At 46.8% G+C, this 27,991-nt stretch overlaps 3 protein-coding genes across 9 annotated transcripts; 2 read left to right on the top strand and 1 right to left on the bottom strand.

Moving 5' to 3' along the window:
* myom1b (myomesin 1b) lies at positions 1-17,894 on the bottom strand. 6 transcript variants are annotated; one of them, XM_086102250.1, is made up of 41 exons: positions 17,718-17,894; positions 17,451-17,578; positions 16,219-16,338; positions 15,974-16,142; positions 14,820-14,977; positions 14,638-14,730; positions 14,042-14,130; positions 13,833-13,874; positions 13,584-13,598; positions 13,115-13,276; positions 12,884-13,045; positions 12,139-12,280; positions 11,779-11,978; positions 11,658-11,711; positions 11,451-11,575; positions 10,810-10,993; positions 10,551-10,725; positions 10,143-10,264; positions 8,125-8,577; positions 6,924-7,120; positions 6,693-6,819; positions 6,355-6,539; positions 6,130-6,244; positions 5,904-6,063; positions 5,720-5,826; positions 5,540-5,584; positions 5,304-5,440; positions 5,076-5,220; positions 4,905-4,964; positions 4,764-4,831; positions 4,567-4,680; positions 3,377-3,464; positions 2,750-2,788; positions 2,567-2,672; positions 2,256-2,425; positions 2,135-2,171; positions 2,018-2,040; positions 1,715-1,770; positions 1,388-1,603; positions 420-549; positions 1-356 (listed from the first exon to the last, which is right to left on the bottom strand). In XM_086102250.1, the coding sequence occupies exons 2-41, from the start codon at positions 17,564-17,566 to the stop codon at positions 217-219; spliced, it is 5,046 nt and encodes a 1,681-aa protein (XP_085958376.1). In that variant the 5' UTR covers positions 17,567-17,578; positions 17,718-17,894; the 3' UTR covers positions 1-216. The 6 variants fall into 6 exon arrangements, with proteins under 6 accessions (XP_085958376.1, XP_085958378.1, XP_085958375.1 ...); XM_086102252.1 differs by lacking the exon at positions 13,584-13,598; XM_086102249.1 differs by lacking the exon at positions 17,718-17,894 and having other exon boundaries at positions 17,451-17,592.
* A 1,821-nt stretch (positions 17,895-19,715) lies between these two features.
* Positions 19,716-22,889, top strand: myl12.1 (myosin, light chain 12, genome duplicate 1). Its single transcript, XM_086102045.1, has 4 exons — positions 19,716-19,857; positions 21,490-21,690; positions 22,180-22,341; positions 22,432-22,889. Exons 2-4 carry the CDS (start codon positions 21,507-21,509, stop codon positions 22,602-22,604), a joined length of 519 nt encoding a protein of 172 aa, XP_085958171.1. The 5' UTR covers positions 19,716-19,857; positions 21,490-21,506; the 3' UTR covers positions 22,605-22,889.
* Positions 22,890-23,424: 535 nt separating this feature from the next.
* On the top strand, positions 23,425-27,984 carry fastkd3 (FAST kinase domains 3). Of its 2 annotated transcripts, none has more exons than XM_086102173.1 (9): positions 23,425-23,516; positions 24,019-24,357; positions 24,524-24,778; positions 24,875-25,721; positions 26,205-26,290; positions 26,581-26,755; positions 26,815-26,881; positions 27,579-27,693; positions 27,776-27,984. In XM_086102173.1, the coding sequence occupies exons 2-9, from the start codon at positions 24,043-24,045 to the stop codon at positions 27,872-27,874; spliced, it is 1,959 nt and encodes a 652-aa protein (XP_085958299.1). In that variant the 5' UTR covers positions 23,425-23,516; positions 24,019-24,042; the 3' UTR covers positions 27,875-27,984. The 2 variants fall into 2 exon arrangements, with proteins under 2 accessions (XP_085958299.1, XP_085958298.1); XM_086102172.1 differs by having other exon boundaries at positions 26,205-26,308.
* Positions 27,985-27,991: the final 7 nt, after the last annotated feature.

Here is a 27,991-nt window from a genome sequence, read left to right as displayed (position 1 = left end):
CAAATGCAACTACTGGATGTGTATGGAGCACCTGGAATGAATTATTTTTTTTATTTTATTAGAGTGGTGAGACATGGTGAACACAAACAATCCATCCAAACCATATACGAAAGTGAAATTGTATATTTGATATATAATAGGAGATATCTTCAGATGAAGCACTTGATTTAGAGGTGCCTTGTGATATGAGTGGAATTTGCACCATGGCCACACTTCTTACTCAAAACACTTTTGTGCTATTTTGTCCTGAATTTCAGGCTGAATTTCTTTGTTCATCAACATCTCTTGAACAGTGACTTCTTCTTCTTCTGGCTTCTTTGTCAAGTTGTCCATCTTCTCTGCTGCCGCTGCGGATTCTGTAAAAGGGAGGAAGATGTTTTGATGGAAAATGTCATATGGCTCCATGGTCACCTTCCTACCTTTCGTCATCCCCGTGATGGCCGTCTTCATCTTTTCCTCGAGAGTGTTGGCACCAAACACCACGTTACCCTCAGCGTCGGTCAAGTACGAGGTCACGCCCAGGTCGGGCGTTCCCTCAGTCACTTCCAGCTAAAGACAACATTACGTAGCACCAGTGGCCAAAACTCAGTCAGTGGAAAGAAATCAGCGCCTGATACCAATTTTGCTCATCGACACCAACTAAAGTGGACAGTCTCAAGGACCTTACAGGCGCTATCAAACGGAAAGTTGTCAATTGTGGTTTGAAGCTGAAATTTCAGGAAAATTAAATGGAAAAGTGGCCTGAAAAACTTTTTGCCATCATAACTGGATGCGTGAACAAGTTACAAGTCAGAAATTGAGCAGGAAGTTGTTGATTCCCTGACTATTAGCTTTGGGAAATAAAATAGTACTACAAGATGCTCTGTTCAGTTTTTTCCCCCTTTGTGGAATCACAGCAAGTCACTGGCTGAGCTAGTATTTGGATGAGGTTTTTGTGTCCATGCGGGTGGTGGGTGCTGTTCTACAGGAATCGGGAGTGGGAGTGAAGGGCGTGGATGGTGAAAAGGTGGAGGCGAGTTCACGAAAAAGGGAGACAACACACACATGAGTTTAAAGAGGAAGTACATGCTTGTTTTTTTTTTGGTTTTTATTGTAAGTAGTGTTGTTGCGAAACACAAGAGGCTGTGACGGGGAAGGTGACAACCGTCGCCGTGGTAACCGGTGATCTTCACATTGGTACGGGCACAGTGGATGTTGACGATCACATTTCAAGTCAAGCACAACACAACAATCTGGTGGACGTGTGATCAATCCATATCTGTCTAAACATCAATGTAACATTTTTGTTGCTGTTTTTTTTTCTCTCTCCAGGTACCCACATTCAACAGGAGATTTAGTTGGTTCATTTTTTGCAGGTGGCCACGTCTTCGGGGATAAAGACACTTACGGTGAATTCAGCTCTCTCTGTGCCGTACTTGTTCTTGACCAGGATGCTGTACTTGCCCGTGTCGACCGTGCTGACCGCCGTGATGGTGAAGCTGGCGAACTTGCCCGACTCGAAGCGCAGGATGCAGTGCTCGTTCGAGGTCAGCTCCTTGTCGTTCTTCAGCCACGTCACCTGCGGCAGCGGCTCGCCCGAGATGTTGCAGGTCAGATTGAGTGCCTGCCCCCGGGGGTTGAAGGGGAAGAGGTGAATGTCGGGGTGGGAGGTCGGGTCATTGGATTTGCGCCATGTGAGGAATTGGTGATGCGCTTGAGGGTTAGCGGCACTCACCTTGCCCTCCTGGATGGTGACCACGTCCGGAAGGCCTCCTGCCACTCGGGCGCGATCTGAACAGTCAAACACGCAACTCTATGCAATGAAACTTCATGAGAGAATGAATGGATCATGGATGGATGAGTGACAGTTGAATGATTCCGTGACAGGTTGATAAATGATAGGTGAATAAATAAATGGTGGAGGAATGGATGAATGACCTTATAAATGATGTGTGAGTACAAATTTGGATGAACAAGGCACGGGTGAATGAATAGATGAAATACAGGTGATGAAAGGCTGAACACATTCGCCACTTACTTTTTTCTGCAATAGCATCCGCTCTGAAGAAAAAAAATGAAACGAGTCAATCAAATGTTTTCCTCCTCTTAAGCAGTGTCCAAGCGGGGATCACAACAATGATGACACCCTACTCACTTGAGTCTCTTGAATTCGGCCAAAGCGTCCTCATACGCTGCAAAAGAGGAAGCGGACACCGGTGAGAGGAGGAACAAGCCGAGTCAAAAAGCAGTCAAAAATATCAGGAAGCCAAAGCAACCTTGACCCGACAGCTCCACGGTTCTCCTCAGGCCGCCTTTGCCGTCGTTGATGTTGAACTCGATGGCGTACTTGCCCATGTCCTTCTCGGTGGGCTCGCTGATCTGCAGCCACAACTGGTCGCCCACCACGCCACTCTTCAGGCGCTCTGAGAAGGCGATGGCTGAGTCTCTGGTGGGGTTGCCAATATCAAGGGTTTGCATCCAGATTTGTCATCGTGAGCGAGAGAGCGAAACATGACAAAGCGAGCCATCGTGCCACGCACGCTATTGTCGGCACACTTGGCTTTGAAGTGTTCTTGGGCCAACCCACTTGTAATGCCACGTGACCGGCAGCAGGTCATTGTAGTAGTTGACAAAAGTGTAGAGGCGTATGCCTTGATCCGTGCTGGTGATCTTCAGCGGCGTGGACGAGTTAGCTGCGAAAAGCCGAATCACAATTGAAGCGATTCATTTGAGTCACTGCAAATGGCCGTGGGGAGCTTTTCCATCTCACCGATATAGTTGAAGACTTCGTTCATCAGGTCTTTGAAACCTGTGAGGAAAAAAAAGTTGAATGATGAGTATCGAAATTAGAGTACTAGCACGAGGAAAGAACAATATAATAATGGGACATGGAAAGTATTTCAGTAGTATAATGTAGTAGTATTAGCTTCTTATGGGTTATTAGTTTCCGCAAGATAATGTTTTTTCTTTCTTCAATAAGCTAACCGATTTACGAAGTTTAGCAGTTATAAACATATTGTATGTCTATTAGCTTATGGCTAACAAGTATTGACTTTTTGATAACAGAAAGGTAGCATGGCGTAGCTTATTAGCGTCAGTCAGGTAACATGTATTAGCTTATTGCTAACTTGAGACAATAATGTGTAGTAGCTTATCAGTTAACTTGTTGCTTCAGCCAGGTCACATCTATTAGCTTATTAGCTAAGGGCTAACTTTAACCATTGGGCGTGGTAATAATGCGTTGTTAGATTTTGGGAAAAATTATTATTATTATTTTAAATAACTATCTCTAATTGTTCTGATCTCCTGTTTCCATGCGAGCATTGAATTCCAGATTGATGATTGTGTAAGAAATGCTACTAAATTGTTACAACAACAACAAAAATGACTTCCATACATTGGTCGGTCAGGTTTAACTTGGACGTGTCTTTTCCTCGGTCATCCTTCAGGACTGTCTCATACACGCCGGCGTCCTTCTTTGAAATCTGGCAAGAAAATGCATCATGGGTATAACGCTGCAGAAAATCTGCAATATCATCAAAAAGTCTTTTTTTTTTTTTTAAACAGTAGAAAACGTTGCAATGAGTGTTGCGTGCAAAAAATGAGTGTTATTTGCAGTAAAAAAAAAAAAGTCAAATAAGCAAGCAAACATGTTTCAACTGAAAATAATGATGAACAAAAGCATAACAATTAGCAAGCAAGCGTGCAAAAAACAAAACAAAACAAAAAAAAAAGCAGCAAGTGACCCCAACTTTAAGCATTCTCCCGATATGGTCGTCTGCAGATTCGGCGGGTGGGTCGGGCTGCAGTGGGAAAATAATGTGACAGCAGCTTTATTGGCACGGGCATTATTGTGGCGTGCGATGGGGCGAGCGAGCATGAGGCATCAAATGGGGAAGGAGAGAGACAGAGAACACAGATCATGGCGATGATATTGACATTCAAAAAAGGACTTGCGACATGAACACACTCAAATGATGACGTATTTTATGCATGAGCAATGGATGGTAATGAGTCAGTTTATTAAATATTACATGAATAACTCAGATTTTTGACACTGCATTTAAAAAACATAAAATAAAATCAATATTTTTGGGCATATATAAGTGGTTGAGTGACTAAACTATATATTGTATCTACTCCTTATAGGCGCTTTCGTCACTACTAAAAATCAATGTATGAGCTTTGTATTACAGCAATTGCAATGCTGCCGCTAGGCCGAAAGTTCCACTGTCAAAATTTGGTAATTTTTTTTGTCTTTGTTTTTTAACAGATCCATACTACTGATCAAAATGTGTGAGTGTGTGCGTGCGTATTATTGATCAGTCGTAAGTGTTGAGAATGGCTGCCATTCTTTGACAATGCAAAGTTTATGGATGAACAAACGTGTCGTTTCTGGGGTCTCCTGAAAAGTGATGACTTTGGTGGGACAAGGATTCGGCCCGCTGCCAGCGATAAAACAAAGTTCGTGAACAAAACATTTCTCAACATATTCGTGTTTGAGCCAGACGTCATTTCTAAATGGAATCAGGGAACGGTAACAATATTTATCAATTTTATATGAAGCCGATTTCATCGCCGTCTTACCTGAGCTATCTCCAGTTTGAGGACTCCCTCGGTGAAGCCCAGTTTTTCATCCGCCTTGATCTCCCGTCCGTCCTTGTACCACAGCGCCGACGTCTCTTTCTTAATGTTTCCCACCTTGAATGCAACACAACAGTGTCATATAAAAATACAGAGCTAATTATTCAAAGAAATCCAGCTAGATAGGGTATAAGTGTCACCTTGCACTTGAGTACCACACAGCATTCTGGAGTGACCTCGTAGCCCAAATACTCAATAAAGTGAGGACCTGGAACATATAAAATGGTGGAAATAAAAAAGCTGACAATTGAAACCAAAGATAGAATTTTATGTCGGCAAACCTTGCTTCCTGAACCATTCTTTCCTCTGGAACTCGGATTCCTTCTGCAGATCCTTGAACACTGAAAAAGCAAAAGCACAGGTTGTGTCTGCGCGCTTTTCTGCCCTCTAGTGGTTACAACATAAAGTGGAAGGATCGCTTTCGATTTGATTTCATGCTGAGGGCCACCTACCGTCTCCTATGAGTACCAGGCTGGACTGATTGGTGGCTTTTCCGTCCTTCATCTGGAAGGTGAAGGTACCTTCATCCTCGGGCATCAGCGATTCCATGGTCATCTCAACCACGCCCGTGTTCTTGTCAATATTCATCTTGTATTTCTGACAAGAAAGGTGTTACAGAGGCGTTTAAAAGAGACGTTACGGAGCAGGAGGAGGATTTGTCTCCCGTCCAGCCCGCCGACCTCGCCCTGGGTCACAACGTTGTCATTGAACACGTAGTCCACTTTGATGTTGGGCGAAATCTGCTCGGCCTGCAGCCAGAAGCGAACTTTGCCCTTCTCCAGCATCTCCACAGCCAAACCCGACTTGAGGGGAATCGCTAACAAGGACAGAAGACCAAGGCGGGAAAGTGAGGGGGGGGGGGGGGTAATTCACTTGAATGACTTCTACTCAGAAACTGCGCTGTGGGGCTACGCACTGGGGAACTTGTGATCACGGCTGATCTCCAGCAGCCTCTTCATCTCTGTCATACAGAAAAGAAAAGTCATGTTATGAGAATTGTACATTACAAGAAAAACGAGAATGAAATGTCATGAGAGGAAGAGTGAGTGGACTATGAGAGAAAAACATTTTTTTTCGTAGAACACCACCTTCCTACCTTCGGGTGAGATGGTGTAGCTGGATGAATCTCCATCTGTGTGGGTGACCAGGCACGAATAAATACCTGTGTCTTCCTCTCCGGGTGAGTTGAACGTGGCTTTGGACCTGAAAAAAAAAAAAAATCATACTCATCATCCGCGCAAGGGGCCGTTCTTTGCTGAGTCCATTCGTGAAAGCCTGACTTGTTGCCTTTAGTCTCCACGGTCAAGCGTGACGCCGACTCGTCCACGTCCTCGTAATTCTTGGACCAGACAAATTTGGAGTCGGGGGTCATGTTGGCGCATTCAAAGTTGAGAGAGATGACGCCGTCGTCGTCCACGTCCACCGAGATCTCCTTGGTGCCTGCGACGTCACGCCAGATGATCCTGAACGTCACGCCACGACCGCTCGTCACGTCAGGTTCCCTACCTGGTTTGGTCACGGCTTGGACCGGTTCGGAGATGTCCGAGCTCTTCCCCACGCCGGCCTGATTCTGAGCGCGAACGCGGAATATGTACGACTCTTGCTCCTTCAGATTCTTCACCTGCCGAACCGAGAAGAGCAATAGGTTTTTTTTTTCTTTTTGTCTCCGGCAATGAGGAAGAGACGATTTGAAGTTTCACGAAGCTTCATGACTATCATCTCTCCCAACACCTTGATGAAGGTGTTCCCCGTGGCCTTGGTGTTGACTCCTCTCCAGGCTTCCTCCGGGGCTTCCGCCTCTTTCATGTCCACGTAGAAGCCGTTGACAGGATCGCGCCCCTGATACACCGGAGCTTTCCACAGCAACACCATGGAGTCGCCTCGCACCTCTCGCAGCTCGAGATCGTGAGGAGGCCCTAGGGTCCAATAAAGGTAAAAAATGAATAAAAATAAAATAGCATTTTTTTGTTGGAATGTTAACGTGAAAAAAGTTAGTGGAATGAAGAATTACGATCACAGCGTTATGCTTTTTCTTGTGCGGACGCTCGTTTGTGCGTGGATCTTCGCACCTGGAACAGCAATGGTCCATTCCTCACACAGGAACGTGTCGCTGGGAAGCGACGGGATCCCGACGCCAGCGATGTTGGCCGCCCGAACCTGGAACTGGTACTTCCTGTTCTCCTTCAGGTCAGTCACCTGCCCACACAAAAAGTCTCTTTTACCATATGCAACGATTCACACTCACATTCTCGCCAATGGGCAATTTACAGTCTTTTCACCGAGTCGATTTTGGGACTCACCCTGTAGGCACGTTCGCTGATCGCTTTGATATTGGCCTCGTGCCACTTTCCCTCCACGCCGTCCACGACCTCGCGGTAGTCCACGAAATATCCGGTGATGTCGGCCCCGCCGATGAAGGCCGGCTGCTTCCACGCCAGCACCATGGAGTCGCGTACGCACTCCAGCACGCTGATGCCGTAAGGTGGTGCAGGCGATGCTGATGTGAGACACACAAACTCAAGTCAGCCTAGCTAAGAAATCGTCCATTGTTTTTCAGTCCTTCGGTTATGCTAACGTTTTTCTGTCCTTGTGTAAAGATATAATCTTTTGAACAGCTTTAAAAAGAAAATCATCTTTGTGCTGTGACAGGCTAACCTGGCGAAGCTAAGGCAGCTCTATGGAGTAAATCACTTCTTTCCTGTGTTTTTGGGAAGACAAATTGACTGCGCAGCTAATAGTAGCAGCTAATGATAAAAGTCATAGGAGATAATTACTGTATTTTAGCAGCACAATAACTTCAGACAGATGCAGTCAAAACATTCCGCGTTGCTTTCGAATGCTTGGCTAAGCTAGGTGAGCTGTTATGTAAAATTCCAAACGTCCTGTTCTTTTGTTCAGACTAATAGTGGCTAATGGCGATTGCTAATTACTAGTTTCGCACCACATTTACTACTACACATTGACATAGCAAAACATTTATTTGTGCTATCATGTACTAGGGCAAGATAATCGCTACATTTGATACTACATTCATTTCTGAGCAGGTTATGCCTAAAAGAGGTTGCAGTTGGTTACTGGCAGCGTGTGATAATCTGACATCCATGTGGTGGTGGTGGTGGGGAAGCGGGGGTGCCTAAGGATCTTACGGGCAACATGACAATGTGCCACCTCGAGTGGAAAGCCAGCATGTCATCTAAGCGTGGCTGCTTGGGAGTTAGTCCTTCGATTGTGGTTTCACCGTACTTACCTGTCTGGGGAATGCCACAGGAGTGCGCCACCTACTGGGCATTTGCAGTGTTGTGAAATAGAAGGAACTTTTCAATGTGCATATTTTAATGGAGGATTTATTTTTCTGCCGACTTTTTACTTGAAATCCATTTTGCATTGCTGAAATGGGATTCAGAGAAGTTTTAAGATTTTCCTCATCCATTGCTTTATTTAAGAGAATTGTTTTTGTGGGAGCTTTGTTTTTTGCGCTTCCCGTCCTTATCTCGTGCTCACCTTCAGCCCCTGCGTCTGGCCTCGCCGCATCCCGGTTAGCAGAAGCATCTACTGACAAACCACATGCCCGCTCGGCCCCAGGGGGCCGCTCGGCTGTCTTTTCAGCCGGCCCCTCGGCGCGAGGTGAGCCTAAGTGCGCTGCTACGTCAGTACGTGCTTCACACAGCGAGCCCGGCGGTGGCTCAGAAGGCACCCCGTTAACCTCACTCGGCCCCAGGCCGCCCCTCTCTGACCCTTGGTTTTTGTTGTCCAAGGGGCCGGAGTTAGCCGCCACCGCCGCTGCCCCGGACTCCCGCTGGGGGAGCTCGGGGTTGGCCTGAGCTTTGGTTTTTGTGTCAGCGGGGAGCTGGACAGTGTCATGCGGGCCCGTCCAGTGTGGCCTGTGCGTGGTTAGTCGGCCCTGGTTACCCCCCGGCCCCGTCTCCGGCAACACACCATGAGGGATGCCGCCCCCTACAGGAGTTATCAGAGAGAATCAAGAAAGACTGTTTTTAAACACAAGCAAAAAAAAATAAATACAGTTGTAATTAAAAGCATGAAGAAAAAAAATAAATAACTAAATGATGTCTTCATCTGACTGGCAGGGACAATGAAGCCAAGACAAGTGACATCCATGTGAGGACATGATGAAAACATGCAGACAAATACACAACAGTAATCCCCCCACATTTCTGCGATTCACTCTTGACAAATTCACCTACTCGGATATTTTTCTTTGGACCTGATTCTTGGCTAGTTGCTGAAAGAAAAAAAATCACCTATTTGTGTTTTTGCTGCACTTTATGAAACACCCTAGGATGCCACATGGTGGAATCCAAATCCTGAGTAGTAGAAAAGTAGTACATTGGTCTCAAGGGAATATGTTAACATGTCAGCTAAGATTTGGTTGTCTGGAAGGAGCTAAATTTAATCTGGTTTTGTTAGCAGAAGAAGCTACAAAAGAGTCTTACAGTGCATATATTGTAAATCAAATCATCTGTCAGCCATTTTTTAAAGATTCAGTTTGAAATGATACTAAACTGTTTTGACATATTTTGTGGTATATTTCGGTTCAACTATTGTTAATTATATCTATTTTTTCTCTATTTGTGGCGGGGATTTACTGTACTCAAATGCCGATGTATTTCCCATTGACACCGGTTTTGTGTCCTTTCACTGAATTTGACCATTTCCCGTGTTGCCAGTCAGAAATGCATTGGCATTATTGCAATAAATATGCTTCACATATGGAAAAGACACATGCCAACTTACAGTTAAAGGCTAAAAATGTTAATTTTGAGGCTAAAGAGGCTTACAAGGGGTCTTGCAGGGCGCGTACGACAGCATACGGAATACCAAAAGGACAACGAAAGTGCTTGACATGAAAGAACTTGGTTGATCTTATTTAATTAAAGAATGTATTTAATGACTATCAGCAATGAAACAATAGCATAAAATGCAGGAACTAATGAGTTTGCTCGAAAGTCTTTTTGTCTCTAGTTTGGGCAAACTGCTGCACCTCCCCCTTGAAAGCCCCTCATCGGTATGATTGAGACTTTTGCACGTCAATGAGAGAAACATTCAAACAAAGCGTGGTTAGTTGCCAGGTTTTTATGGGGGTCCGTGCGCTGGTACCTTGAACACTGGGGAGTGGTTTGCCGACACGTCGCGTGCCCAGAACGGAGGGAGGAAATGGGGAGGAGGGAGGGAAGGATGTTTTGTGATTCATGGGCTGGTTTGTAACCACCGCTGAGTTGGATCACACTGACCCAAATTAGAGGAAGTCTACAAAGTCCTGACCCGCCTCAGGCTGTGCAGGTTTGGTTTGGTTTGGTTGGGTGGATGTAGGTGGAGCGGAGCAGACAATAAACGGTGACATGGCGGCAGAGTGCAACCACGGTCGAGTGGAACAGTGTGGGAGTGCGAGATGGTTCAAGAAAACACTGGTGATCAGATGTCACATCTTGTATGTCACATAAACTAGACCGTAAACATCCATTCGGTTTCTTCCAGGATATCCGAGTGGTGGTTTTCCTCACCAATCGCAGCCTTCACCTCCACAGGCTCTGATTCCGTAGAGAACTCACTGAGTCCTGCGGCGTTCACAGCCCTCACCCTGAACACGTACTTCTCTCCCGTCGTCAGACCGTGGCAGATAAACCTAAAAACATGTAGTTAAAGTCATAGTAAGGTCCAATCTAGGACACGTGGGTAAGCCTACAAATGATTAATATTCTTCCAAGAAGAACCAACAACCATCCACAAAAGCAGTAGAGCAATGAATATGTCTCTGAGCTTGTTTTTAATACCTGTGTAAGTCACGCCCCCAAAATATTCATTCAACATGGACTATTATTGTCCTCGTGTCCCAGGAAGATCGTTTTGTCTAATGTGTGTGTGCGTCGCTTGAATAAAAGCATTTCCACTAGATGTTAAGGTTTGTTTACCTGGTCACGTTGACGGGTTTGTTGTTGCATGGCTCCCAGGTGTTGCTGCCCACAATGCTTGCTTCAATGTAGTACCCCACCAACTCCTTGGCATCATGGGATGCTTCCCAGGATACCACCACGGATGTGTCCGTGTTCCTTGTGGGGACAACTTTGCTCGGAGCAGACGGAGTATCTACAGATTCCAACATTTTCCCGTGTCACGGCCAAGAATGGCGATCTAAGGATTTGTGTGTGTGTGACCGGGGCATTTTCTGACCGAGCTTGTCGCCAACCGTGGTGGCCTCAGTTGGGTCGGACGGCTCGCCGACGCCGGCGGCGTTGCAGCAGCGGACGCGGAAGCAGTAGGACTTGCCCTCGGCCAGGTCAAACAGCGCGAAACGAGGCGACCTCACCGGGATTTCGGTGTTCACCCTCTGCCAGCTGTCTGTGCCCGAGACACACTGAGGGGACGGGGAAGGAGTCAATGACGACATCGTCTTTTCGTCTCCAACGGGCAGTTTTCATAGGGGTTGACCCTGCCTTACCTAACCTATTTGTCCCCTGCCACGTTCTGATGTCCTACCTTTGGGGTTGGTACCTCAGAGGGTAACCCTAGACACACTGCAGTCACTTGTGGCGAACAGGGGACGTGGATGTCTTGAATCGCTTGAACTGACCCAAATCAGAATCACTAAATCACTCATTTAGGGATTTGGTACTTGCTTAGTTAAACCTAATAAAAAAAAGACCCAACTTGTCTGTGACTTGAACTACAGGACTTGACAAGACTTCTGCTTTGTTGTTGAACAAACACGGCAAATTAACATGCAAGGTTTGCAACTCAAAGATAAAGAGACCCAACAACACAAAGCTGACCATACTCACTGGATCATAACTGCCTCATTTTTTTTCGATTACCTTCTCCACATAGTACATGACACCTTCCAGGCCTTTCTCGCCAGGTGGCTTCCAGCTGAGTACTAAGTAGTTCTTGGTTGCTTCCGTCACTTGCAGTTCTCGAGGTCTGCCAGGAACAATACCCTCTGTCAAAACAATCGTGAGTCATAAGGAATCAACATTGTCACCCGAATGAGAAAAATCCCTTTTTTGGCTGATCTTACAAACCTGCAGGTTCCTCCTCTGTGACAATGATCTGGCCGGTCCAAGGAGCCGAGGTACCTGACGACAAGGTCGTGAGGATTCTGTCGAGTCGTTGCCGTTTTAAAGAATCCCCGAAGCGCGGTACCTCTCATGCGGGCGCGATCAGCCGGGTCCATGGCGGCCACGGGTTCAGACACCCGGGACGGACGGCTCATGCCGCTCTTGTTGACGGCACGCACACGAAAGATATAGGAGCGACCTTCGACCAATCCGGTGACCGGGAATCGGGCAAACTTGATGGGAGTGTCATTGCACTGGATCCAGTGTGTTGTCCCGACCTCACACCTGTACAAATTGCAAGGTAGAGATCAGGACTGATGTTGGCATCAGATTTGTTCTCTAAGTAGCGATCACGTTGGAAATCAGAGTTAAAATGAGGCTCGGTGTCAGAATTAAGGCTAAGGTCAGAGGTCGGGTTCGGATCAGTATTTTATTGTGATCTAACCTGTCCACGAAATAACCCAGGATGGAGTTGCCGCCATCGACGGCCGGCTGCTTCCAGGAGACAATGATGTAGTCCTTGTTGGCATCCAGGCAGCACACATCCAGCGGAGCCCCCGGAGCTCCTTCCACTTCGGCGTCAGCATCTTGGACAAAGCGCAAAGGTCAGTTACCCGGCTCGTAGCTTTGGAATCATCGACCAATAGTTAACGTCGGTTTCAAAGACTAAAATAGAGGAATGACGAATAAAATACTAGGCAGTCCTTTTTTCCCCTCCAGCCTGATATTCAAATTATTGTATTATCTGATCGGACCGTTCCATATCTGAGGCCGCTTAGAATAGCGCGACCGAAGAAGACGGTGACAGTGGCTGATGAGTGTTCTGGTGTTCCCACCAGGCGCCACCTGGGACAGATTGGAAATGTCAGATGGTTTCCAAGGGGCGGCCTGCCATGATAAGCTTCCGCAGCCTCTTTTTCCATGGTGTGGCGTCTCGACTGTTGAGATTTAAAAGCAACAGCTCATACCGAAAGACTTTGATTGTTGAACATGCCGCAGGTCATGTTGTGACTTGGATTCCGTGGGACAGAGTTGGCAAAGCTGCTTTTGATAAAGTTTGCCTGTAGTAAGACATTCTAGCTTGTCAAAGATGGCGTATGTTAAAAATCCCTCTGTGTGCACCTCACAGACAAAACACAATTCTTCCTCTTCATAACCCGATAATGGTAATGTTTCAAATTTGAGCTCACCTCTCACAAAAACGTAAGCCGAGTAGGTTTTGTATCCGGACTTGGTGGTGACGCGCAGAGTGTAGAGTCCTTCGTCCTCTTTGTTCAGGTGCGTGAGGGTCAAGGTGGCTCTGTCGCCGCTCCAGTGCATGTGATTCCACTTGGATGGTGACAGCAGAACGCCTGTATTGAGGAGACATTGACGAAAGTAAATGCAAGTCACCAAAAAGAGTCGGGCTGAAATGTACTTACCGTCTCTGTACCACTGCACCTCGGGCTGGTAGCGATGTAAGGCTGGGTAGATGATGACCGTGCACCCCAAGCTCATGGTTTCGCCCTCCCTGCCGAAGGACACCCCGAAGTTGTCGACGATGTGGGTCTGGAAGGTGATGCCGTACTCGGACACAGGACCATCTAAAAGAAAACCGGTCAAAAGTGACGTTTCTAAAAGCTACTTGGTGAATAGACTCGGTGTGGTCATGCGCAAAACTAGTGAGGCAACACAAACCAAGGATGATGACTGGCGATAAATCTCCACATCAAAACCACGAATGGCGTTGGTTAATCTTAATCCGAAAACCAGATGAAGGATAGACGCTGCTTATGTCTAGTAAATCGAATGGAACTACTGATGGGTTAAAATAATCACGTTGGTGACCGTGCACACGTAAAGGGTGGCTACATGATGTTAGCCACACCAGACCCATGTTGACCCAGTTACCTTTTACACCAGACCCTGCAAGCAGCAGCAGTAGCAAGGAAACAATGAAATCAAGTAAATAACAAAAAAATACACTGCATTGTCATTTTATGTATACTTCATTTTCATGATTAAAGGTTGGATTTTTTGCAGGTAATAGAACACTAGCAGCTGTTCCCATCTTTCCTCTCTCAGTTACAATTGGCTCTTTCTTCCACTTCCACTCTTTCTTCATCAAATCAAACAGCCACATATTGAGTTCATACGTACGTCTCGGAGCCGGCAGAAACGTGTCCACTTCCCCTTTGAACCCTGAGTGATGACAGCAGTTACTATGTTTATGTTGCATTTGAAACACAATCCTGCGCTTTGCCATATGTCCAGGGCCGCATGCCAGACAAAAAAAGGCCCCTAATCACAACGGCATCCCAACACTGTGATGTCGAATTATCTTGTTTTAGGGGTTGGCCGTGACTTACTTTTTACGACAATCGAGGCGAAGGCGGACACCTCCCCCTTGACGTTCATGGCCGAGACGCGATACTGGGCCGTGTCCTCAAAGTCGCAGCTGGAAAGAAGAGAACGTCAGGTGCCCGGCGCTGGTAATGCACACATTCTGTCGTACCCTGAACTCCCCCCACCCCCCACCCACCTCCGCCATGTCAATAATACCAAGGATGTGAATACTGCTGCTATAAATAAACACAGGTGGTGATGTCATCCACACCAAATGCTGACCACGATAGCACCGGCCACTTCATTAGGCTACAAGTGTGTGTTGTTATCACGAAGCGACTCCTGTGTAGTGTAACTGAGTTCCAAGCGGCAATTTAAAAAAAAAAATTTGATTGCGCGGCAGGTTTAGGGTACCTAGAACCAATTGCGTGTTTGTAATGGGGAGGCGGCTTCTGTTTATTATCACTCTGTTGCAAACAATTGAATGTGCTGAAATGCAGCTCAATGTTCAAATTTGGAGCTACTCGCGACACATCAATTCAAAAGAAGCGTTTCAAGCGGCTCTAAGTAAATTGTATGCTTGTGAAGAAGGCTACATTTGGGGCCAGTCGGCACCTACCTGTTGATCTCCAGTGAGTGCACACTGTATTTGCTCTCGATTTTGTACTTGCTAGCGTTGGCGAGAGGGTCGATGGCCACATTATTTTTGTACCTTGTAGGAGGAAGAGGCAAGAACTTAGAAATTTCAGAGGGTTCAAACGAGTGGCGATGAAAGTCAGCGGGATGTTGAGTGTCTCTTACCAGACGACTCGGGGGTCGGGCCAGCCGCTGACGGTACAGTGCAGCCTCACGCACTGCTTCTCCCACACGGTGTGTGAGCGAGGCTTGATGATGAATTCCGGGACGTGCATCAGGCTGTCTTCGTTCATGCGCTTGAAGTGTTCACTGTGCTCGTAGAGCTGCAAAACAAATAAAAGAACGAGCCATTGAATCCCACCAAAAAGAATGACCTGTCATGACGTGACGCGCCTTATCGGCCTTTACTGGACTTAGTGACCTGTTATTGGCGCCACGTTAGAATCAAAGTACCTCGCCGATGTTGCACTTTCCAAAAAAGAAGGGATTTCCACATAATTTTAGGGGGGTGTAAACATTTGGTACGGCTCCCAAAGGGTACAAAACGGGTTTAGGACACAAAGTGTCAACTCCATAAACAAACACAGTGGAGCTCAGCCTCTGACTTGGAGACGTCATGGCTTGGCGAGATCATTTTAGCAGTATGTCAGAATCATGATTCAAACCATTCAACCTGTTTCTGCATCATTTATGTCCGAAAAGGCAGACCAACTTCACTAGCCTCACACTCCAAACAAGCACATTGCAGCTCAGCCTTTGGCTAGCGGATGTTATGACGATAACAATGTCCTTTTTGGCAGGATATGAGTGTCAAAATTGAAACTTTTCAAACGAATGTGCTTCCTGTCATGGAGAATTGATTTCATACCAAACTGTGATTTTATTTATTATTACTATTTTTTTTTTTTGCATACTGTTGGGCCCAAACGTCCTATGAACAGCTAGGCCCTCCCTAGACTCAACACAAAAGCATCCGTGGGATAAACGTGGAGCTTACTTGGAGAACGCCTGAGGAATTTGTCGCCCTGCGGCATGTCTGGCCCGGACAAACAAATCCTGTCCAGCGGGGGTCCCGTTACCAAGCTTAATGAATGGCTGCATAACGCAGGGACACTAATGTTTCCCTTGCGTGTCGGCTACATTATCACCAATACCGATTCAGCACGGTGGCCTAGTGGTTAGCGCATCTGCCTCAGTTATGCTGTTCAGGGTTTGAATCTTGCCTTCCTCTATGGAGTTACATGTTCTTTGGGTACTCGGATTTCCTCCCACGTTGCAAGTCCACACACGCTAGCTTCACACCCAAAGTTCCCACTGACCGTTTTATTAAAGGAGATCCGTTGGGCCGACTCGCGCATGGCCTCCTTTCTGGCGATCTGCTCCGACCGCTCCATCTCAAGGCCGCTGGTGAACCTATCACAGCGCTCCATGTAGGCGGCAGTGTCCCGCAGTCTGGTCTGATCCGAATATCCCTCCGCAAACTCTTGACTTGAAGTGCGACAATTGCGCTGGTGGTGAGCACCCGTGCTTACAACTCCTCCAGATTCAAAGCCGAACACGGTACCTGGTCCTGAACATGGGCACCACGTAGCCGATGATTTGGTTCTCACGGTCCACAGCCAAGTAGGAGGGCTTGGTTCTCTTGGGCAGCGGGTCCAGTCCGGGTTGCGACAACCAGTCAAGGCTGAAGCATAAGGGATGCGCTTTAGCAATGTAGCTGGACAAGGTGCAATCTATAGTGTCGTTAAATTAGTGGATATTCTTCACCGGGTACGGTGCAACCTTGGGTTTCGTATGTCCTCATCTTCGTATTTGATTTCCGATTTTTCAGTTTTTGTCCAATTCTGCATGACTAGTATACGTTTCCAGATTCCTGTTTCCGTATTGTCTATCACTTTATTGTCTTTTCTATTAACTCATTGAGGACCAGCCAATTCTGGACCCAGTCTGAAAAGACGTTTAAAAAACGTCTTTGGGAGTGAATGAGTTAAATGCGTAACTGAATGTTGAATCAGTCATGGGTGAGCTAACCTGTGAAGCTAACCTAGCTAGCGTACCGGGTTCTGACACATGAAGGTAGAGATCGTAGTTGATGTCTCGCCTATCTGTCAGTTGCAAACCTTGCGTGTTGCTATTGTCTTTTTCCTGATGTCATCAAAAAGATAATCCTAGTAATCATCTTTTGGAGCTAGCCTCTGTGGTACTAAAGCTACTTTCAAAAGTAAAAGGCTCCAAATATTGAAAACCACAAATTCCCGACCACCAATTCATTTCTAGTGAGTGTTAGAAAGCTACAGCCATCACGTCCGAAACAGTCAGCATATCGCCATGACGTAGCACCTGGTCGCTGCATCGTTAGCTCCCCTTTCTTCACCCCGGGGACTTGGTGCGGCGCCCGGGCGAAAGATCAGGTGGCGCTAACAAACCTAAACCGCTTGAGCTGTTTACATGCTCCGAGAAAGTGTATTTAAAGATGTCCGACATGCTGCCGCGGCTTGGATTGCCGTGTAGGCTGTCAGTAAGAGACATCCTTCATGGGCCGAGACCTCAAAGTTTAACAAGGAAAATGTTTGGAGCCACGGGGATTCCGCTTCACGACAGCGATTGATGCGTTGTGATTTAAGGAGATGTTAGCAAAAATGATGCAAATGAACTCTGCATGCATGAAGTCAACAGGAAGCAATGCTCAGGTGTGGTCCAAATGGAATGGAATGGCGATGATCCCAAGTGAGGATGGAGCTCCATTGGCAAACAGCGTTAAGAGGGGAGGATGGGGCGGGGGCTCCTGTCTCTTACCCCCTGGTTCTGGTGCCGCCACTGGTCCCGGCCGAGTACCTGCCGGCCAACTGGTAGCGGTAGCCCCTGTCGTAGCTGCGCTGGTGCTTGCGGTAGAACGGTACCGAGGCAGACATGCTTGCGGGTGCCTGCGGATTTTGTTCTGCTGGGTTAGCGTTCCAGAGCTTCTCGCATGTTCCTCCATGCCGAACATGTCTCATTAATCGAGCAGTCCGGTCGTATTCAGGCAACTTGTCACATGCTGCACCTTTCCAACCAGAAACTCACCTTTTTTTGTCCTTGGGACAGTTGCCACTTACCGCCCCCTGCAGGTCACTTGCTCAGGGCAATTCCAAAATCAAGCAGGTAGGAAGTGAGGAAGGTACAACAGGGACTGTAGGTGACCAAGACTGCGGTGCGCTCAGCCAAAATAATACTCGGCCGCCCCACAAACACGCCGGTCAGTCTGTCCCAGCGGCAGCTGCAGCCTTTTAAGGCCTGTGTAGGGGTAAATATAGCATGGGCAGGCGGGGGTGATGATTGGGAGGTTGCAGGTCGTCGACCAATAAGCAATAAATGGCTGCGAAGCAGGTGAATACCAGCGCATGATTTAAAGCGCATCATTATCCGTCAACCTGGATTAACTACAACGGAAAACGTCGTCCACATGTCTGGCTGTTGTTTTGACAAATTATTGCTCAATCAGCTGTTGTGAAAGCGCTATATAAATAATGATGTATTGTATAATTTAAACTGTTGAAAATGGTTTGCGTTCGTTGATGGTGCAATGTTGAGCAAACTGTTTTGGGGTCTCCTGAAAAAAAGAGATGGTTTGGCAGTTATGAGAATTACGCCCGATGCCAGTGACTTGTTACCTCAGCTTTTAAAATTGCCAATTTACTGTAAGAAGCTGTAACGTGAGGGGATCATTACTGGTACACGGTAGCATACCTGCTTATTTTTTGCCAGCTTGTTGTAACTTTGGTTTGTTGTTGTGTGCAGCTGTTGTAAACACGTGAAGCTGCAATGTGCCTGCCTGCCTGCCACCTCCCCCAGGGAGCATTTTCTATCTTTCGCTTGAGCTTAGAGCACAAGCACAACAGCCCCCTCTAAGTTTAGCCGCTGCCAGGGCTATTGTTACTCATCATTGTCACTCTCTCTGAGTCTCTTTAGGTCAATGCTCTGGTTTCACTCTCATATGTGACTGCTGATGTCATCAGTAGATACTGTACAATAAAATAAAATGACACCAAATGAAACGACATGAACGTAGTTTGAAGTAATAATTCATTTGAGAACATGCAAACTCCACACAGGAAGGGCGTAGCCGGAATCGAACCCTGCACCGCTGCACTGTGAGGCAGACGTGCTAACCAGTCACTCACCTTTCCGCCCATTTTTGTCGCGTAATTTAAAAATAATCCAACCTGCACGATGATACAGGGCCATTATTGTCCGCCAGAGGCCGACAAAGTAACGACTGAAAAACAACCATAAGACGTGAGGGAATGTGGAAAACAATATTAACTCCATGCAAATATTTGGATTGAAATAAAACGTTGGATGTCGAACGTTGAAGAGGAAATTGATCTTTATGGATTACAAAACAATCGATATGTTTCACATATTAAATAATTAACCCCATGTAAATAGTTGGACTGAAGTAAAGCATTGAATGAACAATGTTATAGAGGAAATACAGCTTTAAGCATTACAAAATGCCTCCCATTTCCACCCCTTGACTCATGTTACTGTTGAATTCCTGGATTTGTCATCCTCCTCCCTACACAGTGCGCAGCGATGACTGTCGTGCCACCTGTTGTGTGTACTGTGCTCCATTCAACATCTATTGCCCCTTTTCGATGTTAACACGAGCCAACAGATGTGGTAAAAACGGTGAGCTTTAGGGGAAAAATAGTCATGAACCGCCAACAAAAGGACAATTAAAAGTGAGCTACATCTGTGTAGTTCTTTGTTTCGCAAGTTGACCCAGAGAGGTGATTTGATTAGCTATTGTTTTAGTGGTGCTTTATTGCATAATATGGTGGCGTTGACTTCTCTTGCCATATTTGGGCATGTCCAGGGACGTCAACGAACGTGGTGGCTTGGTTGAGAATGTTACACTTGGTGTGGGGGGGGGTGAGTGAAATAGCAAAAAATTGATGGCTTTCGTCACAAAGACACGTATAACATTTTCCAAATAATGCATATCCCCCTCAAATTAGGTGTATTTATGTGACCTTATATGTGATGTGTTTATTTTATCACAAGTCGTAACATTTCCATGACGACGCGAGACTCCCTTGCTTGGTTTGTAGTTGGTACGTCCTGAGCGGTTGGCCTACGCCAAGATGACAAGTCAGGAAGTGAAGGGCGGTGGTTGCGAGAAGACGAGTTAAGTTGCCATCGTTCTGCTTGTTGTCGTCAGGTAAATACGCCATTTGTTCCTCAGAACTCTGTTATTTACGGTACGAGTGCCTATTTCGAATTGCTGAACATACAAAGTAGTGGAAAGTAGGTGTGCTTAAGTTTGGCGACGACGAAGAAAATAAAAAGCCAAACTGAGACGATTAGCCACCTAGCTGTCGTTCGCTTTCGCGGCGGCCGTCACTTTGTTTGATTCGACAACAAAAGCAAATTAACACGACACATCAGACGAAGGAATTGCCTTTAAAATGTGGATGTGTCATACAGGGAGATGTAGTTCTGTGTGTGAGTTACTCTTGTCGTATTGTTTGTGTAGCTGCCAGGCCGGGCCGCATTCCATTCTGCTTTTAAATTGCGTCGTTTTGCCTTTGGCCGTTCCTATTTGCAACGAATGATGCTTTCAGGGCGAGGTAAAAGTTCCCCTTTCGTGCTGAACTAGTGTGTACGGTTGCATGAGTAGTTGTGCTTTTTCCACTGGACCAAAAGTTGACCTGAGTTCGAACGTATTCATAAAACGTCGCAAAATTTGATCGCGGATAATCGCGAAATGTTGGTCACTCACAGTAACGGTTGTTAAGACAAAACGGAACCAAAGTGAGTAGTATTTGATGACCCCCCCCCCCCCCCCCAAATAAAATTGTTTGCCGCCCTAAAAATCGTTTCTGAGTTCATAACGGAAGGCATGTCAAAAAAAGTGCTGGAATATGATCTGTGTCCTGCACTATTTTGACATGGCATAGCATTAATGGAACAAGAACTAAGATGACCTGCTTCCTGCCATCACATGGCAGGAAGCCATTATGTCATACTGCCCCCTGCTGTTTACTGACATTGATGTCAGAGTGCCCTGGAACTTGCTTTTATCATGTCACATAAACAAACCCAGAAAACGGGTAAACTGTGATGTTCACATTACGGGCACCTGGGCACTTGGACGACATCGCTTTTAGTGTTTAATCCAAAGACAACTTGCAAACTTTTACTTTGGAAAGCAGTGATAAACAATGTTTTTGTTTTTTCTGAAATTTGGGGGCTGGGCAAGAAAAATACAAATGAATCTAATTCATTTATTAGTAATGAAAAAAAGATTATTGCATTGCTAATATTGTTGCTGTTGCTCATATTTGCACCATCAAACTGTCTCACTCGAACACCTTTAAAAAAGCAGGTCATGAGCACAGTATTCTTCCAAATGGTGCTGACATTTGTCACCCAAAATTTGTCACCCGGTTTTCATTATTTTTACATGTAACGAACAAATGATTGAAATTGTTATATTCGACCCTGAACTAATGATTTGAAGTTGAATGAGAGCCCCGTAAAAAGCCAATAGATCATATTAGTCAAGACTGAGCCTGTTGCAGCCCATTCCACATATTTCCACATTTTTCCGCAAGCGTCTCGGAATGCTAAACGTCCACATTGGAGTCGTGGCCTCATAAGGGCATCCGTGCGCACATCGTTAACTTTGCTCCCGTCACTAGGCAGCCATCTAGAAAGACGGCCAACACTTCCATTTATAGCTCCGCCGGGGGACGCCGCTCGGGACGCGACGCGCCGTACCGGAGATGGCGCTTGGCGATCGGCAGCAGATGATGTTTCTCAATGCGTCTCTCTTGAATTTGCGGCGCAGAGATCGAACTTGCCAAGATGTCGAGCAAACGGACAAAGTCGAAGACCACCAAGAAGCGCCCCCAGCGCGCCACCTCCAATGTCTTCGCCATGTTCGACCAGTCGCAGATCCAGGAGTTCAAAGAGGCCTTCAACATGATCGACCAGAACCGCGACGGCTTCGTGGATAAGGAAGACCTCCACGACATGCTGGCCTCGCTCGGTGAGTTCTCGCGTATGTTTAGGACGCCTCAATACGGCAAGTGAAAATAGAATACTTTTTTTTTTTTTTTTAATTGCGCCTTTCGTCTACATGTCGGTCCCAGTGTACATCATTTTCAAATCACCGAATGGGTGTCTGGAGAGGCATGTTTTTACTCTCACGTTATTGCCAGTGTGCAGTGTTAAGAATGTATCTGCAGAACTTGTTTTTATGTGAAACCTTTAGAGAGTTTCGAGGTCAAAAGCAATTTCCCGATGTTACAAGAAGACATTTTGGAGATTTTTTTTTTTTTGTTTTGTTTTTTTTTGTACAAGAGCACACAAATATCATCTCGTTCAAGAAGGAACTTGCACGTTTTGTCTGCACTTGTTCTCAAGCCGCAGCTCTTTGAAAACCGGTTCAGCCAGCAGCTGTCTGTCTCCGTTGGCCGCTGGGTGTAAATGCTACCTAAAGGCCATCCTGTGATATGCATGCACATGCGCTTCACAGGGAAGAATCCCAATGACGACTACCTGGAGGCCATGATGAACGAAGCTCCCGGCCCCATCAACTTCACCATGTTCCTCACCATGTTTGGAGAAAAGCTCAACGGCACCGACCCCGAGGACGTTATTAGGAACGCATTTGCCTGCTTTGACGAAGAGGGAACAGGTACCAAAAAAAAAGAGAGTCAAGAAAAACTAAATGTGTCTCGGGGTGATAATGGACGACTAACTGAATTGCCGTCCATGGTTGGTTCAGGTTACATCCCAGAAGATTACCTCAGGGAGCTGCTCACGACGATGGGTGACCGCTTCACAGACGACGAGGTAGACGAGCTGTTCCGCGAGGCGCCCATCGACAAGAAGAGCAACTTCAACTACGTGGAGTTCACGCGCATCCTCAAGCACGGCGCCAAGGATAAGGACGATTAAAGCCAAAGCAAAACAAAGCCAGCAGATTCTTTTTCCACTTACTGTGTCAGCTATGACCACTGTTTTGCCAATCTCAGCTGTTCTGTAATAAACCGTTTTGTAAGAGACGCCCAAGCAATAATTCTCTGCAGTGTCGGATGCACATGGGTTTCAGCTGACTTGTTTTTTTGCATTTTATAATATAAACGTGTCGGGTAAAGCCCTTTGGATGTTGGATTCCCCTCCTTCCCCCTCGCCATGCGCTTCCCTTAAGTGACAACTCCCAATAAATGGTGTACTAATGTTTGTGCATCCCACCATGTTTCGTTCTTGTCAAGTCTGGACAAGTCCATGGAAAATGGATGGAGCAAAGACAACAAAACCAAATGAAGTGCATTTTGAGTCATAATTCACACATAAAATGTTGACAAGTTATGTAAAACTTATTTCCACAGCACCTAATTGAGGCAGCTAAAATACAGTTATGGTATGGAACTAAAACTGAATTTAAAAATATTACAAGACAGTCCTCATTCTACGACGACGCTCGTGTACGTAAGTTGGAACGCGCCTAATACGCTAACGCCGAACTTCAAGTTTGTCGCCCTCTAGTGTTAAAATGTTTCCATACAAAGGTGCGTTCGGATGTTGTGGGGGAAAACACCAACGCCACTGTTTCCAAACATTTAGTTGGAATGTTGTCTCAGTTCATTCGATTATCACCTTGACTTGATCCTAAAGTTTAGAAAAAAAATGTGTGTTGCGTATCATAATCGTGTTACTGCCGAGACCTCGCTAAGTTGTCAGAAAAACGAACCTCCCGTGAACGCCTGAAGCACTGTTACGGAAGCACGTTACGACACGAATCTTCACCGACACCGGCCGCCCGACATCATTTCTCGTCGTCTTTATCCGCGCGACTGGAGGGCGAAGGTGTGTAATTAATTAATGCTAAGCACTTTTTGTTCCTTAACCACTTGTAATTGTCAGCTTTTGAAAGCGTTTGATATCCGCTTTTCTCGTGTCGCCGCGTAGCTAGCAGCTAGCGAGCTTGAAGGTTGCTCAGGACAGCGGCTCTCAAACTTTTAGGGTGCAAGGGATTTTTAAAAAAAATGTAATTTAAACATGTATTCATGGTCGCCACCTGACGTGCATTGCTTCCACTTAGAACGTGGCTGCGACCCAATGGGCGTTTGTTTTTCCAAAGCACAGTCAGCGTTGCCGCGCGAGATTATTTCCTAAAAGATCAATTCAAATGTCATGAATCATTTACGGCCATACAGTATTTTCCATCTATTTTACGCTTGAAATCTGTGCGTGTCTGTATTCGAAATTATTAAAATGTGTCCTAGTAAGTTTAATGTGCTGTAGTTTGTACACTAAAATTCCATCCCACTCATTTATCTTACTTTGGATCGTTCTTTATGTGTTGCAGTGTGACCACATCGGAACTGAGGTCATGGCATTGAAGCTGGTCCAGAGACTCCCAGGAGGGATTCTCACCGGTTCCATCTTCCCGGCGGCCCGCCTGGTGTGCGCAGCCTGCATGTGCGCATCGGCAAGGCGCTGCATCCTCACAGGGGGCTGCCGCCGGCTCCGGCTGTCCCGGGGCACCAGCAGCCTGACCGCCATCGTTCGGGAGCCGTTTTTTGCAGGGCCGCACAGGGACATGGCACCCCAGTTCCGTCTCACCCAGCGGCATGGACCTGCTGACGCTGATCAAGAGGAGAGCGACTTCCGCAGGCGTTTGAACGCCTGCTCGTCTTCGGCCAAGGTGTTCAACAAATACTGTCGTTAAATTCACAAATTGTCACTCTTAAATAGAATCACATTTTAAGTACATTTATACTACTTTCCATTGCATTAAATTCTCATTTGAATTTTATGGCGACAAATTGAAATGAGCTTCTACTCAATGGCCGTTTGGTTGTTCTACAAAGGTTTTCAAGCTGCTGCGCTCCTCGGTGGTGGCATCGAAGGGCGCGGCCGCCGCCGCCCTCCACCGCGTGGCTGACCTGGAGCGGGAGGAGGGCGAGAGCCCCTGCCTGCGGGACCCCTCGGTGCTGGAGGACGACGCCGTCCGAGCCCTGTGCCTGCAGCTTGAGCGCGATTCGCGCCTTTTGTCCGATTCCGCTCTGTTGTCTGCGCTTTTGGCGTGCACGCGTCTCTACATCGACCCCTGGAGCAGCCTGATGGTGGGAATTTAAAACAGGAACGCTCAAAATTTAAGTTTGGCTACAATCCCAAATGAAATGTTGCACCTGTAATTTGCATCCTTTTTGCATGTTTAGGTGCGTCTGTTGTCGGAGAGCCAAGAGAGGCTGGACGGCGGCGATTTGAGCGTGGCCCAGCTATGCATCCTGGGCCGGGCCACGTTGGCCGTGGAGGGCCCCGGGGGCGCCATGCTGGCCGAAGTAATGGCGCAAATCCAGAAAGCGGGACCCTCGTGTTGGAGCTTAGATGAACTCGTGGCCGTTTACCAACTCCTGCGAGACGGTGCAGCCGTTGACGGGAAATACCGAGACCTCCTGAATGCCATGCACTCCCACGCCGTGACGGTGACCCCCTCCATGGACGAGGCGGCCGTCAGCGGGCTGCTGGGGACTCTGGTGGACCTGGACCAAAGCCAGGCCACGGCGCTTGTAATCCAGCTGTGCAAACGGGCCGCGCGCCACGTGCCCCGCTTCTCCGACGAGCAACTTGCCGCCGTCCTCGCCGCTCTCATGCACTTCGGCCACAGCGACCGCTACCTCGTGGAAGCGCTGGAGCGCCGAGTGTCCGCCACGGCCTTCACGTGCCACCCGGAGACGCTCACAAAGGCCGTGCAGTTCTTGGGGCGCAGAAACATCTTGTCGCCGGCCGTGCTGGACGCCGTGGCCGAGAGCTTCGTGTACCGAGCGGACGGCTACGGCACGGGGCAGGTGGCGCGGCAAATGGCGCCCTTCGGAAAGCTGGCCTACCTGCCGCCCAACGCCGGCGAGCTCTTCCGGAAGGTGGAGGGTGTCCTACGCACACGCTTCTCGCAGTTCCAGCCTCGCACACTGCTGGGCCTGCTGCACTCGTGCATCCTGGTGGAGAGGTTCCCCGTCAACTTTGTCTCCAAGGTGTTCAGCAACTTCTTCCTCCAGCAGCTGCAAGGTGACTCCCATCGCAAACCGCGGCAGCATTTGCCATACATTTCTACGCTTTCTCCCAAGAAGAACATTTTTGAAATATTTTCGCAAACCTGGGAATGAGCGAATCCATCAGTGCCGACCCGTGAAACACATACAGACGTTATACACATAGATTTGATTTTGATGATGCAACACAGAAGAAGACCGTCACCACTAAGCTGAACTGCTAGTAGTTGTTTTTGCAGACAATAAGAAGTTATGCCTGAGAATATTGGTGTTTCGCCCTTTCGTCGCCACTGTTTTTGCATCCCGTGTTAGCGCCACGCTAACGGATTTTGCGCACGAAACTCAAGACAAAAAAATTGGTGGTGAGAACATGAGCCACAGTCGTTAATTTTATTTCCCCCTCACTCACTTCTAGGTTTGAATTAAAGTTGACCCCAACGGGCGGGGTAAAGGTGAACTAAAGTTGTCCCATCGTCTAATGACGTTTGTCGTGTTTCAGAGGAAGGGAACGGGATGGACCGTTTTGTCCTGGCGCAGCTGACTCAACTCTACATGACTGTCAAATTGGAGTGTCCCTTCTATGAGGTGGGGCTCTATAAATGCGTGTGAGTTTTCATTTCTTCTAATCGGAGATTTTACTTTGGATGATATTGTTGAACCACTGTGACGAAATAATGGACGTCTCCAATTTGCGCCATTAACCACTTTGCTGCCGTAGAATTTTACACAAGACGTCAACGGAAAAAAAAAACAAAAAAAGCCCCCCCTGGAAAATGGTGGATAAATGCTATCTTTTACAAGCAGCGCAAAAGGGGGCTGCCGGTGCCCAATCATTGGGCCGCCATTGAAACCCTCACTGTGTGCCCGATCCTCAGGGTCCCCGGCTGCTCCCCAAGTACCGCGTCAAGTCCTTCCTGATGCCGGGACGCTCCCTGGAGACGGCGGTGGAGCCGCAACTGTACAACTCGGTCAAGTCGGGCCTGGTGGAGCTGCTTGGCGCTCGCTCCTACTTTGCCTCTAAAGTCTTGACTCCTTACTGCTACACGCTGGGTAAGGCACCGAGCCTCCAAAAAGCGCGACGTGGCTTTGATACGCGATTGTGCGTGCAGATGTGGAGATCAAGCTGGATGAGGAAGGATACGTGCTGCCTGCGAGCCATCAGGACGTCTTCAAAAGGTACATCAACGCCCGATTCACATCTATTCGACCGAGAAATAACAGCCTCCTACAAATAAATGCAAACCTTTTTCCTCATAATTTTTCCATTTGAAACATTGATTAAAAAAATCCTCATCCATTTAAATTCACTGCAAAATTAATTTCAATTTTGGGAAGTGAAATGTTCTGAATTGAAAATTAAATCAATAATTTTAATTCAAAGAAATAAAATAATGGAGTGAAATATGCAAGAATGATCAAATTGTTTCAAATGTAATTGAGAATTTAAAATGTTAATATATAATAAAAATCATTTTTATTTAACGTGAATGGGAAGTGAGTGCAAAAAAGTTTTACTTTTAATATTTAATTAAGCATTCATAATTTTTTTTTCTTTACTGGTTTTCAGTGTAATGATTGTTTTTAAAAATGCTTGAAAAGAATTCTATTCAAAATACATTTGGGGGGAAAAAAGTTCAAATTGAATTGTACATTAAATAACTAATTTGTGTAGGAATTGAATTGACTTTTTATTTTTCTGAAGTCCAAATAAAGGTCTGACCCTGCGTGCTTTTCAGGGATCAAACACCCCCGGCCACTTTGAAAAATTGCGCTGAAAATGGTTTGACTGCCCACCGTCCCGGTGGCTTGCGGACCTAACAGTGTGTTTCTTGTCATTCGCAATCGTGTCAAATCGTCACACGCACGCCGACAGGATCGCACTATGCATCGACGGCCAGCGGAGGTTCAGCACCAACAGCCGACGGCTCCTCGGCAGCGAGAGCATCAAACAGCGTCACCTCAGGCTGCTGGGATACCAAGTGGTTCAGGTACACTCACTCTTCCCCACACCTCTGAAGAAGGCTATTTGACGCTCCGTTTCTTGACGCCGTCCGTCCTCCTGCATTCCAGATCCCCTTCTATGAATTTGAGCAACTGCGCAGCAAGGCCAGCGTCAGCAACTACCTCCATCAGAAAATCTTTCCCCATAGCTACAGACTCAGCTGGTGATGATGTGGTGGGGGGGGAGAAGACTGACCACAAATATTTCTAGTTTTGCTGTATAGGTAAAACTATGCGGTGGGGGAAAAAAACACAGATTAAATGTAACCATGTGTCTACGCGTGG

This window comes from Hippocampus guttulatus, chromosome 21 (assembly GCF_054856545.1).
Source record: "Hippocampus guttulatus isolate MCC_2025c chromosome 21, RoL_Hgut_1.0, whole genome shotgun sequence".
NCBI classification, from domain to species: domain Eukaryota; kingdom Metazoa; phylum Chordata; class Actinopteri; order Syngnathiformes; family Syngnathidae; genus Hippocampus; species Hippocampus guttulatus.
This window is presented reverse-complemented; position numbering and strand designations above follow the sequence as displayed.